Consider the following 16,394-nt stretch of genomic DNA (forward strand, 5'->3'; position numbering starts at 1 on the left):
CTGAGATCAGTTACATGTATTATTATATACATACGCAGACGCGTGTAGAAACTGTACTAGCGCGTTAGAAATTGCTTCAACAGTCTTTTCTTCTTAGGCGTTAAGAGCTAGCATCAGCTAGTGAATGAGCAAATTACACTGCTAATCACCTTCGTCAACATGCGTGACGACGAGGAGTTAGTGTGTAATGTGGAGCGGCTTTTGATAACTCTTTTTGCAAGGAAAGCTTTCACAGACATATTTATTCAATGCGCATATCTATATTTAACCAGTAGTTAGTTCTGCTTGCTTATCTGTAAAAGTCACTGCACGCCACCGACATACAATATGTATAATATCTAAACACCCTCTGTGGTTACTCTGCCGACTTGGACGACTGCATCTAGAGCTTTCTGGTGTGCTACCCTCATCTCAACTTTGCCACATTTGTCCCATCAGCCCCCCACTCTCTCTCGCTGTCTCTCGCTCATTTTTATGGCCTCCTCCCTCTGTCTGATTCAATATAAAGCTGTAAAAGGGGGAAGAGGTAGGAAAGGGTAAAGGCTTTCTGTGTGTGTGTGTGTGTGTGTGTGTGTGTGTGTGTGTGTGTGTGTGTGTGTGTGTGTCTGTGTGTGTGTGTCTGTCTGTTTGTGGTGTCTGGTCCAAGACTGCGAGAAATTATGCTTTTCCTCAAATGCCTGCTTGTCTCCAGCAATGGGGCGTGGCCTTCGTGTTGCTGTGATGTGTGAAAGCTCGTCCTAGGTGGCAATTTGAAAAGATGGGATGGACAGGAAAGTTGGACCGGTACACCTGTTAGGGAGATCTTGTAGTCATCCACACCACCTGGCTATGACCACCTGGAGGTAATGACTCACAGTGTTTAGTGTGTGTGTGTGTGTGTGTGTGTGTGTGTGTGTGTGTACAGAGGAGAAATAGTTTTGCCTATGATCTAATTCTGAAGTTTGCTGAATAAAACTTGAAGATGGAGAATGTTTGTCCCTCTTGCTGTCTCTGTCACTGCCTTTCTTCAGTCCTTTGTGGCTCCATCTCATTAAAACTTGTCCATGTGAGGGTTTATATACTATCATCACATGAAATGCAGGAAGAGCCATATAGTCCCTGCGCAAATACCAAACATTTGCCACTTCCAGCTTATTGAATGTGAGGATTGCTACTATTTTCGGTTTAAATCACATTAAAAATAAATATCTTTTGTGTTTTGGATTGTTGCTCCACTTTGGACTACTGGAAATTCTGATGAGCTATTATTCACTATTTTCTTGCATTTTACTGTTTAAATAATCACTCCACTTAGAGATTGAAAAAGACTGAAGACTGACAATGAAAATAATCATTAGTTGTTGCCCCACTTAACAGGGTCATCAAAATCAAGCCTTAAAACGCTCAAAATAGGCTGAATCAAAATTAAAAAACTGCTTCCTTTTGATGCTGCTAGAATCTGCTGTTGTGACTTTCAAAATAATACTTTTCTCAATTTGAAAGTGCCCCCTTTTTTGGTCTGTCTAAATCTCTGTCTCCACCTCTGCTCAAAAACTGTGAAGTGATATCTTTGCTGTGCCTGCTCGTTACTGTCACAGCAGCTTGATGAGTGACAGTGAAGTAGTCAGATGAGGAACCCAGATAACCCCGTCAACACTATCTCCACTCTCTGACACAGCTAGCAGAGCCTCGGGCTGTATAGACAACACAGTGGAGATTGACATTTGCTAAAATTCTATAAACTGAACTGTGCTGAGTTGCATACTGAGCTCGTCTGACACCGCACTTGACGTCAAGTATTTCAGAGCCTTTTGAGCGGCTCCGACTGGGATGTGATTGACAGTCAATTGAAGATTAGACGAAATATTGTTTGAGAGATATTGGAAAGTAATGAGCTCTGACTGAATCTCATCAGCGTGGCTGGTTGAAGTTCACAAAAATGCCAAGCGCAAGTCAATTAAACAACGTTTTTTGTGTCTTAAGTTTTAGCATTAACCTGCATGTGCCTCTGTAGATGAGTTTCTAACCACGAGGGTCTGGTGTGTCAAGATTTTCACCTTCAGGTGTAATGACTAAAATTAAAAATGGCTGCTGCAGACCTTTGACAGTGGTGTGGTGAGGAGGAAAGGCGGAAGCTGATTCCAAGGTTATCTGTGATGCTGCAGCTGGCATTTTGAAGCAGCGTTCACTTCATAAACTGCGGTAAATGACATTTACGCCCAATCCTCCACAGACACGTGGGAGTTGATGTGTGTTCTTCCTTTTTGTGTGTGCGCACACTCATTTGACAGTTTATGCTTTCTTACTTTTTTCCCCTCTCTTAACTTTCTCCACTTCTTCCTTTTCATCTTCCTTTCCCTTTTACTTTGATACATACATACTGAAGTCGCTCCCATTTGTTTTTTTATACACATGACTTTACAGAAAACCTCTAAATCCCACTAACAGTTGGAAGGATAGAGTTGACTGTGCCTTTCCCAGCAACAGTGAGGGAAACCTACTGAAGAATGACCAGTTATTTCAGTATGGGATCTCTCAGTATCTATAATTGAATCACTTAAGCACTGCTGGCTATTAGCTGGCGAGGAGCATTTAGAGAGAGAAGTGTGGTACTTGTACGCATCACATCATAGGAATACTGATTGAGCATGGAGAGAAGCTGAATGCACCTGCACTGTCTCATTATATGTATATATTCACTTATGTGTGAGTGTAGGCCTGTATGTTTCTCTCCACTCAAGGTAATTGGTGTAGCAATCGAATTATAATGAAGCTTTTTGCCAGCAAGGTGCAATGACTTCTCTGTCCCACTTTACTCCCTCACGCCTTCACTCTGCCATCTGTTTCTATGAGTGATGGAAGCCCGCTGAGACGCAAATCTATGTTTGAGTGTGTGTGTGTGTGTGTGTGTGTGTGTTCTTGTGTGTGGAGGCTTATGTTTAATCAGAATGTCTTTCAGGGTGTTGATGCACATTTCTTGAGCTGCGAAAGACTGCGGTAGTGGACATCTGATTGGCAGTAATGCATGAGGACGACCAACCCATGTCACAGGGTTGCTTCTGGCCAGACGCGATCAGAGACAGTAATGATGATGGAGGGTCAGCTTAGTTCTTAGAGGAAACGGAAACAGGAACAGATCTGTGCCTCGACACAATCCTTCTCTGAGCTCTGCAGGCAGCTCCTTCCACCTCATGGTTTTGGTTTTTGCTCTGATATGCATTGTCAGCTGTGAGACCTTATATAGACAGGTGTGTGCCTTTACAAATCAGGTCCAGTCAGTTGAATTTACCACAGGTGGATTCCAATCAAGGTGTGGAAACATCTCAAGAGAAAAAGGGAGGCACCTGAGCTAAATTTCAAGCTTCATAACAAAGGGTCTGAATACTTATGTCAAAGTGATATTTCAGTTTTTCCTTTTTGATAAATAAATTAAAATTCTGGTTTTTGTATTGTCATTATGGGCTGTTTGTGTAGATTGATGAGGATAATTATTATTGTTATTATTAGAATAAGGCTGCAACATAACAAAATGTGAAAACTTGAAGGAGTCTAAACACTTTCCAAATGCACTGTAAATCTTAAAAGAATAGGCACAAACATACTTTCATTTTTTAAAAAGAACCAGCAGTTTCATCAAACAGCTCGGCTCTGTGGATTTGAGCAAAAACACTACTCAAATAGGAGTAAATAGTGTATTTGTTTTAGACTATTTTCAGCTGTGGATTAAGAGGCATTTGGTGCACTTGCGAGTGTTTACGGCACCACGACTGTGTACTGCATGTCGGCTTGGCTCAAAGTAAACTACAGTTCCCATGTTTGTTGTAACAAAGGAACTTTCTGACCAGTGTAACATTGTGGCTCACTCATAGGTTTTTGGACAATGGAGGCTTTGGCAACACAGGCAGTTCTTGTTAGTAGGATCAGTTCATTTTTGTTGACACTATAAAGATATACAATGTGAGCGTGATGAAAAGAGCGTATGTTTATTATTCATATTGAATATGTTCTCTTTTTTTTTTCTCCTTCATATGTCCACGCATTCAGGCCACTAAGAGCAGTAGGAGTGTTAACACCATATCAAAGCGAGGAAAAGGGGGAAGTGGACACACAGTTAACATATTTACACTATAACGCCATATTAGATAATTACATATGTAGGAAATGGACCGGGTGGATAGAGGGAGAAGAGACAGTGCGAGGAGCGTTGCAGAGAAGCGACGGACAAGATACAGGAGAAGAGAGGGAGAAAGAGCAGTGGATGAAGGCGAGCGGTGGGAGATGAAGCGGAGGGAGGGGATGGAAGAAAGAGGATTTATTGCGGCTGCAGGGAAGAGCAGCGTGCTAGCTCTCTGATGGATTAGTGGAATGCATGAGAAATGGAGTGAGGAGGGGAGAGGTTTGCGAGGGGAGAAAAGTGAAGTTTGTGCATCTCCTTGGGGCAGCTCTAAACACTGATATCATTAATGTAATTGAGAGGAGAGCACTCGCCGAGCGCAGTCTTTTGTTTAAAGGCCACCTGTGGGTATTAGAGAGGGAGGAATAAGGCAAGAGAAGGAGAGAGAGACGGGGACGGGGTTGACAGTCAGATAGCATTAATGAGAAATTGAGTTGGAGGAAGAGTGGAGATACTGGAAGAAAGTAGAATGAGGAAATTGCTGTTGCCTGCGGGCAGATAGGAGACAGACAGTGTGATGAAGGAAGAATAAGAGAGAATGGACTTGTATTTACCAAGGGCAGAAAGTATGCTGTCTCGATTTCACTTCAGCTCTGCTCACTGCAAACCAGGTTAGTCATATAGAGGGTGTGTGTGTGTGTGTGTGTTTGTGTGTGAGAGAATGTGTGTCAGCCTGTCTGTCGATCGATCTTCGGGGTGTTATGCACCTAAGCTTTTGTGTATTTATTTAGACAACCCCATCTCTTCTTTGAGATGCCTGTGAATGGAGCTTTGTCTCTCAGCAGGAAAAATATCTCTCTATACATTTTCAAGCCAAATAAATATTTCATACTTCAGATCCAGCAGACTCTGAGCAGCCATGATACTCTCCCAACATTGTTTAGCTCCAACAGTCCCATCTTGTGTTATCCAGCCCAGTCAAGCTCCTTTGTCTGTCTCTATCTGTTCAGCCCAAAGAAGAGGAACTGGAAACAAAGAGTCCAATTAGTCAGGCAATTAGACTCTTGTTTTGTGTCCTCTACTCATCCTCTGAGTCACACACTAATAGCTATTCTTTCCTCTTCCAGCTCTCATTTGCCCTTCACTTGCTCCTTTATGGGTTTTTTTTTTCTTTCCTCCCTCCTCCTCCGGCATGGCGTTCTGTATGAAATCATGTCTCAGTGATATTCACTGTAATGTATTTTTCCTTTCAAGATACAGAAAGCATTTATAATTCCCTCTCTGTTTCGGCTGTTCATTTGCTATTTATCGCTCCTCCTTCATCTTTCTTTCCGCCTGTCTCTCTGTCTCTTCATCTCTTTCAACCAGAGCCCGCCTTGTCATCCATCACAAGAGGACTGGTGTGACCAGTCTGCACGCACACACACACACACACACACACACACACACACACACACACACAGACATAGACACACACACACACACACAGACACATTCATGCGAGTGCAAAACAAAACACCTCTTTCCTTCCTATTTTGTGCTCCTTTGTTTTGTCTCTCTCTTCCTCCGTCTTTCTCTCCAGAGTTTCATAGAAGACGTTTGGACAGAGTCACCTCAGATTTCACATACCCCTTCACATCTCTCTTCCTCATATCTGTCCATATCTATATTTGGGCCGATCATGATTAATTTATGTCTTTTATTTTCCCAAAGAATAACTCATAACTAAGTCTAGTTCATGCCAAATTGAAAACAAAAACAAGACACAGACACAAAGAAATGATGCAAAGTTTTTTTAGTTTTTTTTTTTTTTAAAGGAAAAGTATCAGGCTCATTCACTCACACTGTCTCACCTCAACAGTGGAACTAAATTACATACGACCAAAACTGAAATTGTTGAACTGGCAAATCACAAAGTGAAAATCCAAAGGAAATAGAAATGGAAGAATAGAAAAGTGTGTGAATAGGACTTGATGTTGAGCTGTTTATCCATCTCCGTGTGTTATGATCCTTTTGTTTGTTTCAATCTCACTCTGCTGTGTTGATACGCGTGATATCTGTGGTGTGTGTGTGTGTGTGTGTGTGTGTGTGTGTGTGTGTGTGTGTGTGTGTGTGTGTGTGTGTGTGTGCATTGTCTTATCTGGCATCTTACTACAAGTAAACACAAGTTTTTATTGGCCGAGCTGCCAATCTCTCACCGCTGAAGTCCAGGCTCTCTGTGTGAGTGTTTCTACATTTCTGAGAGCTAGAAGAAAAGACATCCTCAAATGTTGACAGACAATAGTATGTCGAGGATGCATTTTGAGAGTATTGTGTGCGTATCTGTGCGACTGTTATCTATTTGAAGTGTGCAGTCTGTGGTTTAGTGGCAGCTTGACTCAGAAACACTGTGGCGGCAGACTGCGTCCTCTCAGCTCCGACATTAGATTATCCCCCAGATGGAGTCAGATTATGGTCTGAAACAGACAACCTAATGAATGGTCAGGAAATGTACTAATATTCCCTAAAACCATCCACCGTCATCTGCTCAGGGACAGGAACTCGATAAGCTGAAACTGCCAAAATTATCAGTTTCAGTTCAGGATGTTAAGAGAGATGTTACATGTCAACCTAGAATTTAATTTTGTCTGATTGGGACAGCGATATTTAATTGCCTCTTTTTAAAAACCAGTTATTTTTTGTCTGATAGTAATATTTTCATGTGATACATATCCTTCATTAAAGTCATAATGTTGCCCTCTGTTCTCCGGTTGACAAAATTCTGATTACTCAGTATCCCCACATTATCATTACGTTCATTAAAGTTTCATCTGAACTAATCTAATCTAATGACTGAAGTGAATGTAAAAATCAGATATTATTTTCTTTCTTTAAGTGTGGCTCAGCTCAGAGTCTGGGGTTAGGGATGGCGTTAGGTTTGAATCATTTTGGGAAAGGGCAAGCGAGATGCCACGAGCTGAAAGTACCACTTAAGTTTGCCGAGTGCCGTTTCAGCAGCTGCACAGAGATATGTTCCCTATTCATGAGAGAGTGACCTTAGCACACTGTCACTGCTCCCTTGCACCTGCAGTGATTTATTGGTTACAGAACGCTGGGCAGCCGGATGATTTTTTTGCGCGAGGGCAACACGTGACCGTCCCCCTTCAGGCCGTGTCCTTCCCTTTCAACTCAAGTCAACCACATCCGCAACAAAAACTCACAAATACACCGCAATGGAGGTCTGCACTCCTAACTGGAATTTGGCAATCTTTACCATGAAAGACCAGGCATTAATGTCTGGTAATGCTTACTTGGTGCATTAAGCAATCAGTTCAGTGACAAAAAATAATCAGCAACAATCATTCAGCGAAGCTTTAGCTTTTTCTGCTTCTCTTTGGGTTTTCCACTGTTGGTTGGACAAAACGAGCAGCTTTAAGATTATATAGACTATAGATTATATAGCATTATATAGACTAAAACATTTTAAAGATGCACTTGCACGTATTTTCTAGAACAAAGATATTCATCAGGTAATAGAAGTATTTCTGTTGGCTTGCTTTGCATGTCTTTCTTCTGTGTTATCTTCTGTTTTTGTGGAACTATTTTCTATTCAAAACACTGATTTCAACAAAAGAAGATGAGTTTGTGTTTGTTTCAGGAGACAAACAGGAGACAGGAGAGAGGCAGGGGAACTTCACAGAGAAACAAGGCGCAGGAAATGGAGGCAAAGACAGAAAATGAACAGAGAAAAAGAAAACCATCACATACTATAATGGATCGGAGCACATGAATATGGAGCAGTCAAATGATTTTAAAGTAGCATTAGTTACTGTTACACGTTACCAGGCTGCAGCAAACGGAATTAACATGATCTTATTTGTAGGAGATGGATTTTCCAGGGTACAGTAGCATTTTATCCACATAAGAACAGCTTTTCTATTAAAGACTCTTGCTTTAACAAATTGTGCCTTTACACACTGTTAATGTGTACTATACATGTATACACACAAAAAATGGTTTTATTTGGTGCCACACAATGTGGGTGTGTGTGTTCGATTAATGCATGTCTGTGTTTTGAGAGCTGATGTGTGGACAGTGCTCGGGCGTCTCTCATTCAGCAGCAGATGCTGCCTTATTATCCAGGATGTGTTTTTGATAAGAATAAAGCATTGTCGCTCAGTGTATGTATTTCATCAGTGTGGGGAACCTTTACTCCGTCTAACCAGGAGTTCCCAAGAAATAGTGGAGCTTGTATAAGTGAAAAATGTTGATTTATGTGGAGCATCGATTTTTCTTCCTCCCAGTCTCAAAAGGAGTGTTTTATTCAGGACCAGAGGCTGATAATATCCTGGCTCACTGCTGGCTCTTTTGCCATCTTGCCTGTAGCACTGAGTTATATTTTAGGCTGATTAACCAGTTTATACCCAGGTTCAACTGACATATGTTTTACAACTATTTTTTGCTTTTTAAGTCAAGCAGTTTGCCTCAATCCACTGCAGTCTCATTAAATCCTGATATTTCTTAAGTTTTTTTATGACCAAAAATTGCACACTGTTGTATTTCTTGAGGGCTCCACACAGAAACTGTTGGTATGTTCTCATAAGTGTTGGTCACTGAGAAAGAGCCTAAGGAAGAAGGAGCTGCAGTGGCTTATTGTAGAAAGATTCTTTTTTTTCCCATCAGTGTCAATATCTAACAATAACTATCTCTTTGTTTCCTTTCAGCCTGATCTCATCCAGACGATACTACTTCGAGATCCTCCACAAGCAGGATGACAAGGGCTCGGATCACGTGGAGGTTGGGGTAAGTGGACTGTTCACTCCTCTGCACCACTTTCTCTCTCAGCAGTGGTATAATGCACCTCAGGCGAAAAAGCGCAGAGATGAGTGGGGCTTAATTTCGAGATGAAGTTTCGTACAAGAGACCACACGCCTTGTGGGAGCATGTACTTTGAGTGGGAGGGCAAATGATAAAAAAGAGATCACTGGTGTGTGTATTGAATGAATCTGTTAATAAGCCCCGGGTTATTGTCATCATGGTGACCATCATCATCAGCAGAGCAGCAGTAGTGATGCTGGAGCACAGAACTTCATTGTCATTTTTTGCACCCTCAAGGTTAATGATTTTTTACTTCTTTCTCATTCTGTCTTGATCCCCTCAAAACCTCTGTCTCTGCCTCTGGCTTATTTTCTCTACTCATTTTTCTGTCTTCCTGTTAGTTATTGTTAGTTTATTCCTGGGTCTTATACATGTAATCTCCTGTCATATATTTTTCACCATGTTTTTACAAGCCCAGCTCATCACTTTACCCCTCATTATCCGTGGCTACATTTCTCAGCTTTGCCGCCATAGTCTTTTCTATGTTTCTTTAGTCTCTCCAACCTCCAGTCTGTTGTGTTCAGCTCAGATCGGCTGCTTCTGGATGCCGGTTTCAAGAGAGGGTTTGACAGGGGGATGCAGGAGCTCCATGCTGAACTCGATAGCTGCGTGGTGCCAGGATGATCACACATGAACTCGATGAGAAATGAGATGCAGGCTGAGGACTCTCTGCATTTGGATGTATGAGAAAACCAGCTACTTTACAACCACGCCACACTGACACTTGGCACCTCTAGTCTATTTTAATATCGGTAAATTGGCACAGTCAAGTGGAAAGTACCCATGGCAATGGTTTTCTCTGAAGTTTCACACGGGCGGTATGAAATGTCCCGTTAGTGGTAGGTCCCCCAAGTGCTATACAGTTGCTACGTTGTGGGTTGTTGATGTGGGTGTGTTATGAATATTCTGCTGATGATGTGCAAGTGTGACTAATAAATTACAGCCCATGACAGCCAGATCCCAGTGGTAAACAAATACCTTCCCCTTTATGTGGAGAGCCTCTGGATAGGACAAACAGACTGAGTTGGTGAGATATGATGCAATAAAAGCTGAGAGGATACACTGTTATTATGTCCTTGATGTCGGACTAATGATTCCTGCTGGTTGGTTGAGCATCTGTGTGCAGGGCAGAGGGAATGGGGGGGGGGGGTAAGCCTTAAATCTGCGTTAACTGACATATTATCACAGTAGGAAGTTGATATGGCTAACCTGTTAGCAAGCAGTTGCCTATTTACATATACAGCAGATGTGGAGCGACATTAAAATTCATGCGGGGCTGGTAGTGTACAGGAGGTAATCAGAGATTTTTGGCCAAGAAATGATTCCCTTGTAGGGCTGATTACAGGGTTGATGAGAGTGACAAAAGTAAAATTGTGCGCCACAAGACCAAAACAATAAACTGAAAGATAGTAAGATGCTCCATAGCTCTGAGGGGAACTTTAAACTTAGTGGTAATTCTTGTCATGAATTACTTCCATTGTGGGTATACAAATGTGGATTAAAGCAGTTTTAGAAACACATGAGTATGTTGTTTCTTTTTTTCTCCATATGTATTAAAGGAGATATTTATCTGTCTAAAACCTCCATAGGAGGACAACGAAAGCTAGCAGGGAGAATTGCCCATTCCAAATAGAGGAAAAGGGAGGAAATGCTAAAAAAAAAAAAGGATAACACAACTCTGTTGCAAATGCAGGTAAGATTTATGGCCTTCAGACTGAAGGTCTTGGTCTCTTAATCAGAGCTCACCGGCTTCATCTAAGGACAAAGGTTGAATTCAAACAGCCGCCAAAAAGGAGGAGAGGAGAGTGAATAAGGAGGAGGAAAGAAATGGGGCAGGAGTGTGGAGGAGAATATATACAGAGTTTGTTCTGGAGGCTCTTATATGAAGTATTTCTGCTCTCGCTACCTCGTGCTATTCTTTTCATTCAAATCATCAATTTCCCCACAGACTCCGCGAGTCGTCCAGAAAACCGTTCGTGTGATCATGTGTACGAGCAAATCAAGGTCATGTGGATATCCATCTCTCTCTCTGTCTCTTTCTCTCTGTCTCCACCTCCCCCACCTCAGCCAACTACCCATGAGGCCATCAAAGTGGGTTTGTACTAGTAGAAACAATTTAATGAAGCGTATAAAAGTCATGCAGCAAATCAAGATTGTGTGCAGGAATGTGTGTGTGTGTGGTGTGTATGGTACGCTATCTTAGTAAGGCCCCTGTGTGTGATTTAACAGCGGAATACATTTCACACCTTGACAAAAATAGCAGATTTACCGTGACCAGCCCACAACAGCATAAGCCCAGGGCTCACATAAATCCGCAGAAACCCAGGCACTCATTTGTTAAAGAGCAGATAGTGTGGATTCACAGCTCTTTCTTCTGTGTTCAGTGCCAAGCTATGATTGTACGGTCAAAGGTGGGCTGTTCCTTTGGGAATGTATTTGTTTGTTATAAAGAAACAAGAGGGGAGTAAACATAAGATATCAGTCCGAAAGTTACCTTTTGGCAAAAAAAAAATAGGAAAGAGAAGCCTTGTTCTCACCGTGTTGGCCCCTTTCTTTTCCATCGTGTGAAGGAATTAGGGAGAATGGCCACAGGAAGGTGGAACATAAACAGCATTAGAGACGGGAAGAAACAGGTTCGGAATACGCCGTGCTTTCCCTAAGGGGATGGAAACAAGTGTATTTGTATGTACGGACAGCAGGCCAGTGAATGAGGAGACTGTGGAGTTGTTAGGACGAGCGGGCAAGTTACCAAACCTGCACTCTGACCGAACCTTTTCCACTACAGTCTGCCCTTTACCTCAGTGTTTTGCCTCAGTTAACTTCACATAAACTCTCTTTAGAGTGATGACTGTTTTTTTTTTGTTTTTTTTTAATGGATTACGTGAGATGAAAGAAGATTTAGTGAGCAGGTAGTTTCATTAAGTTTCTCATATACGCCATCTGGATCTTTCTCAGTGAAAGACGGGGCCTTTCCACTGGCCTAATGGAAAATGTCTCTTGCTAGCCTTGTGACAGAATGAAGGAAAGTGTCGGCAATTAAAGGGCGTGATTGAGAGGAGGAGGAGGAGAGAGAGTGAGAGGAAGAAGAGAAGAAAGTCATGCCTTAATTAGTGATGGCAAGTTTATGGAGAGGCAGGGGTGTGGGATTTAAATGCAGGATTTTAACGACCCCCGTTTTATCACCCCTGCCAGGCCAAGTCTCAAACTGCCCACCAGTTCATACGCACACCCATGTGTGCACACACTTGCACGCACACGTCTACCGCTGCAGACTCATGGGTGCAACGCGTGCACACACAGGCCCCTCAACAGCTGCCTTGCGCCTTCCCTCCTCAATATAAATCAGTAGTGGTCCGTGCGACCTGGAGCCAGCTGTTAAAGTATATTGTGTGTGTCTTTATACTGTGGAAATAAATTAGAGTTCTCTCAGGTTTTTTTTACCACTTCAACACCTTTTAGGGTTGACTCTAGTTCCCACCTTTCAAACATATGGAGTTGTTTTTTCTGCCTCAGTTCACTTTCTCTTTAGCTTTTCAAACACTTTTTTTCTTCTGGTACTTTGTCTCATCAACTTTGCTCTTTATCATCACCATGCACATGTGTGATTTTCTCGTCCCTTAAATTACTTCTTTTCTTTTTTTTTACATTTTTAAACACATCTTAGGATCCTAGATTAAACTGAACTCTGTGTTGTGTTTCATTTTGCCCTTGTCTTTCTTTAACCATTGTTTTAATGGCTTGCTCTTTGTCCTTTTATCCTCTAGAGGGCAACATCAATACCAGTCAATAGTAAAATAGCTGCAACGATTGCAGGGTTATCATCCAGGCTGTCCCTCTCTTTATGAGCATGATGAAAAGTGCAAGACATGCCCATAATCTCTCAGTGGGAATCGCTTCCCATAATCAAGAAGATCACATCATAAAACTAATTATTCTTCTTCATGTTTTTCTCATTCTCAAAACCATTTATGTGAGAACTTGCGCTTTTTGAGCCCTCTGGGATTTAAAGCCGTTAGCAGAACTGATGTTCGTATCTCGCTTCCTGTCCTTCGTGCCAACACTTCCTCTTCTCATCGTGCAGATTTGATCAGACACATCCCAAAGAGCACCACCACACACATGGCATGACACTAAAAAGGAAGCTATATAGTGTCCCATCACCCACACTCATTGTGTCTTAAGTAGTGCAAGTCTTTTTAGCCTCGAGCGTGGAGCAGTTTCTCTGTATGACATATTTCTGTTAGAAGATACCCTGAGACCACACTGGTTTTTTTTTTTTAACCTTGTCTGTTTGCTACAGAGTTTTCGAGTTTGTGGTACTTTTTGATTTCTCATTCTCATTCGATAAGTTGTCAAGTAACGTGAGCTTACAGGCACTCTGACGCTAGCATATTCCGAGATTACATTCTGATAATGTGTTTTACCATCTGAAAGCAGTTTAAACATATCCAGTCAGGTCTGTGCTGTCACACTCACTTAGACTGTAACCACTGATTTGTTTTGTCTGTGTTTTACCTCTATTTGTATTCAAGTCAGGCTGGTTGTTTCTGTGTTATCTCTTTTTCCTGTAAGCATTGTGTTGACCAAAGTACCTGCGTGTCCTCATCATATGTGGCAGCAGAGCAAACACCTGGGATTTTAAGAAGCGTGCTTGGACTTTCTGTCATATATGTTGGATCTAGCGAGAGTGTCAGTGTGGCTAACTAGTTTCCACTCAGAGCACATAGGGCGTCTCTGTAGTCCCACTGACTATGACGTGCCTGTAATTGCTATAGATATTGGACTCATTTGTCTTTCTGAAATGTCTGGTCTGAGAGACTTTGGCTAATGTATAATTCAACATAGAAAATCAAACACCCCGTCTCTGTATCCACCTCCTCATCTCCCTTTGAATATTGTTCCTTTGTCCCCAGGCAAGACATGATATGACATGAAAAAACAAGCCACTGTTTTCATGTCAGTGCGACAGGGAACGGATAGTGGCATTTATCCTCCAGCATGTAAGTGTTTAGTTCTGTTTAGTTGTCAATTGAAATGAGAGCATAATCAGTCAGGAGCTCTGCTGTGTATCATTGTTGCCGTGCTGTAGTTTTTGGTTAGCGTTTTATTTTAGTTAGGTGCTTTTTCAGCTCTTCTTCCACTGTCTGCTTCCTTGTCAACTTTCATTGTGTGAGGCTTCTACAACAGTATCAGCAAAGCATCAAAACACCACCAGTCCTCTGCGCTCTCTTCAGGCAGGTATCTGTTCAGAGCCTGTCAGGAGTCTCTCCTTGATGCGCTGCTGCCAGGCGCCTGTCAGTGGGCAGCACCATAGCTCCATGCTACAGATTTTCCATTAGTGGCGGTGTTAACGCTCATGCTTTGTTTCTCCTCCTACCAGAGCTATCATAACTTGTCTTGCATCCCATCAGCAAATGGAACTGTGTCTTGTCATTTCTTGTCATCGCATGTATTATTTATTCCTATTCTTGAGGAAAAAAAATATATCGTTAAAATTTAAAGTCATGTATTAAACAATGGCGCGACCGGTCAGCTTTGTCTAACAAAAGTACTTTCTCAGAGTAGGGTTTATTCTTGTAAAGTAAGCTTCGTCTGTGCCAGTAGTCTTCCAGGGTTTGACTGTTTTGCCAAAGAATTCTGTTTAATAGTTATCTTTATAAGCCATTGTCTCATCTTCTCATCTCATCTGGGAAATACACTTATTTGCAAGAAAGCAAAGCAAGATGTCAAACTATTCCTTTAATAACTCAGAGTTAATGTTGGTTATTAAAGCAGTAGATATACTGCACCTCTGAGTATGATTACACTGAAGATATTTAACACGTCTGTAAATATTACAGTACTAGTTGAGGGGTCGTTGCTTGTTGCTACATACATTAATTTGCAGTTTATAGGGAAATGAAAACTGAATAAAAGGTGCCACTTTCCTCTAAACCTAACCAAGCTGTGGACAAACACTTAAAGGTTATTAGTATGTGCTTTCTTGTACTTGTTAGCCGTCACTTTGCCTTTTTTTGCACCACAACTGCGGGACATAATTCTTGGCTTGTTAGCAACATGTCATACTCAATGAAGTCACCGTCTTCTACAGGCCGAAACACTTGTGTGACAACAGGATCACAAGGACAGGTCGCTGAGAGCACTTGCGCCACCTTCATCCTTTTCATACAAACTCAGAATGAGTGATCACAGCCAGTTTATGAGGCTTTTTAATTAGCCTGTCAGTAGTGTGAACTGTTAGCGTTTCCATCCCAGTAATAACCTCCACTCTATTTGTGTCCTGTGATTGTTTTGTACCTTGGCTGTGACATGGTTGCCACGGTATTTAGTGGACTTCATGTGAACTTTCTAATGGCCACATCCACAGAGATCAATCACATTGTGTATTTGAGAAGGATTTGCAAGAAAACATCCTGTCAAAATTGAGCCATATGTGTCAAACTGTGCAAGGCTCTCGACTGGAAGCCCCAAAGTCTTTTCAGGATTTAGGAGATTTTTATCTCATGGCCACACTGGAGCCCATTCGCTGCAGTCTTTTTCACTCATTATCTCGTGTGTCTTTGTCTTCCCTTCCCTCTGTGTCTCCTCTCTCTATGGGCTCACCACGACTAAATGATAACCCCAAGTAGTTAACAAAAGACACATAAACACTAACAAACAAGCCTTCCAGAAGTAGTATTTACCATTATTCTGTCCCTGATCTAACTTTGGCCTATTTCTCCAGCTCATTTGTCTCACTTAAACAACTTGGATCATACTGCATATGTATGTTACATAACGTATCTTTAAAGGATAAGGCCTGTGTTTTCCGTGTTCTATCTATTGCCAATGAATCTAATTAAAAGACCAAAACTGCACTGCATTATTCCATGTGTGTCATTGCTTTCCAATTTCCCTATCCTCTCTACGGCACTCAGCTCCAGACCCAGTCATTGCTACAGAAGACGCATATTTGTAAAGGTCAGTCACAAATACATAGTTGTATTTTCAACAAAGGGTAAGTTATTTTTTTAAAACAGATGGTGACTGTATCTCTTAGCAAATGTTACTGAAACAGTTATAGACATAGACACATAGCCTTTTTTTGGGATCTATTTTCAGCGATGGATTTGGTGCTCTAGTGAGTATTTGGAGGCAGCAGGACGGCTTGTGTGGCGCTGACTCAAAATAAATGAGTGGCCGTCTTGAAACATGTCATCCAGTGCAGCCATGTAGTTCAGAAATCTGGAAAATGGTCTCAGACTTGCACCCACTATGTGTTTTTAATAGTTTGTGGACAATAGTAGAGCTCTATCAGCTACACATGAAATACTTATTACTACAGTAAATTGTTTTTTCACTTTGGTCTTTTCATTGCATTTCTTATCAATCAGAAAAATGTTCAATCGCCACTTGTATCTTTCGATCCTGCACAGTCCCCAACATTTGAAAATAGGCTCATGTG

General features: G+C 41.7%; 1 protein-coding gene across 1 annotated transcript in view; it reads left to right on the forward strand.

Annotated features, from left to right (window-relative positions):
- Window positions 1-16,394, forward strand: part of b4galnt4a (beta-1,4-N-acetyl-galactosaminyl transferase 4a) — a 127,388-nt gene that overhangs the window by 96,075 nt on the left and 14,919 nt on the right. Inside the window, exon 8 of the mRNA XM_023415498.2 lies at window positions 8,797-8,875. Coding sequence (XP_023271266.1) covers window positions 8,797-8,875 — 79 coding nt within the window. The remainder of the gene's footprint in view (window positions 1-8,796; window positions 8,876-16,394) is intronic.

This window comes from Seriola lalandi, unplaced genomic scaffold (assembly GCF_002814215.2).
Source record: "Seriola lalandi dorsalis isolate HSWRI2012SDOR001 ecotype SW California unplaced genomic scaffold, Sedor1 jcf7180002054553, whole genome shotgun sequence".
Lineage (NCBI taxonomy): Eukaryota > Metazoa > Chordata > Actinopteri > Carangiformes > Carangidae > Seriola > Seriola lalandi.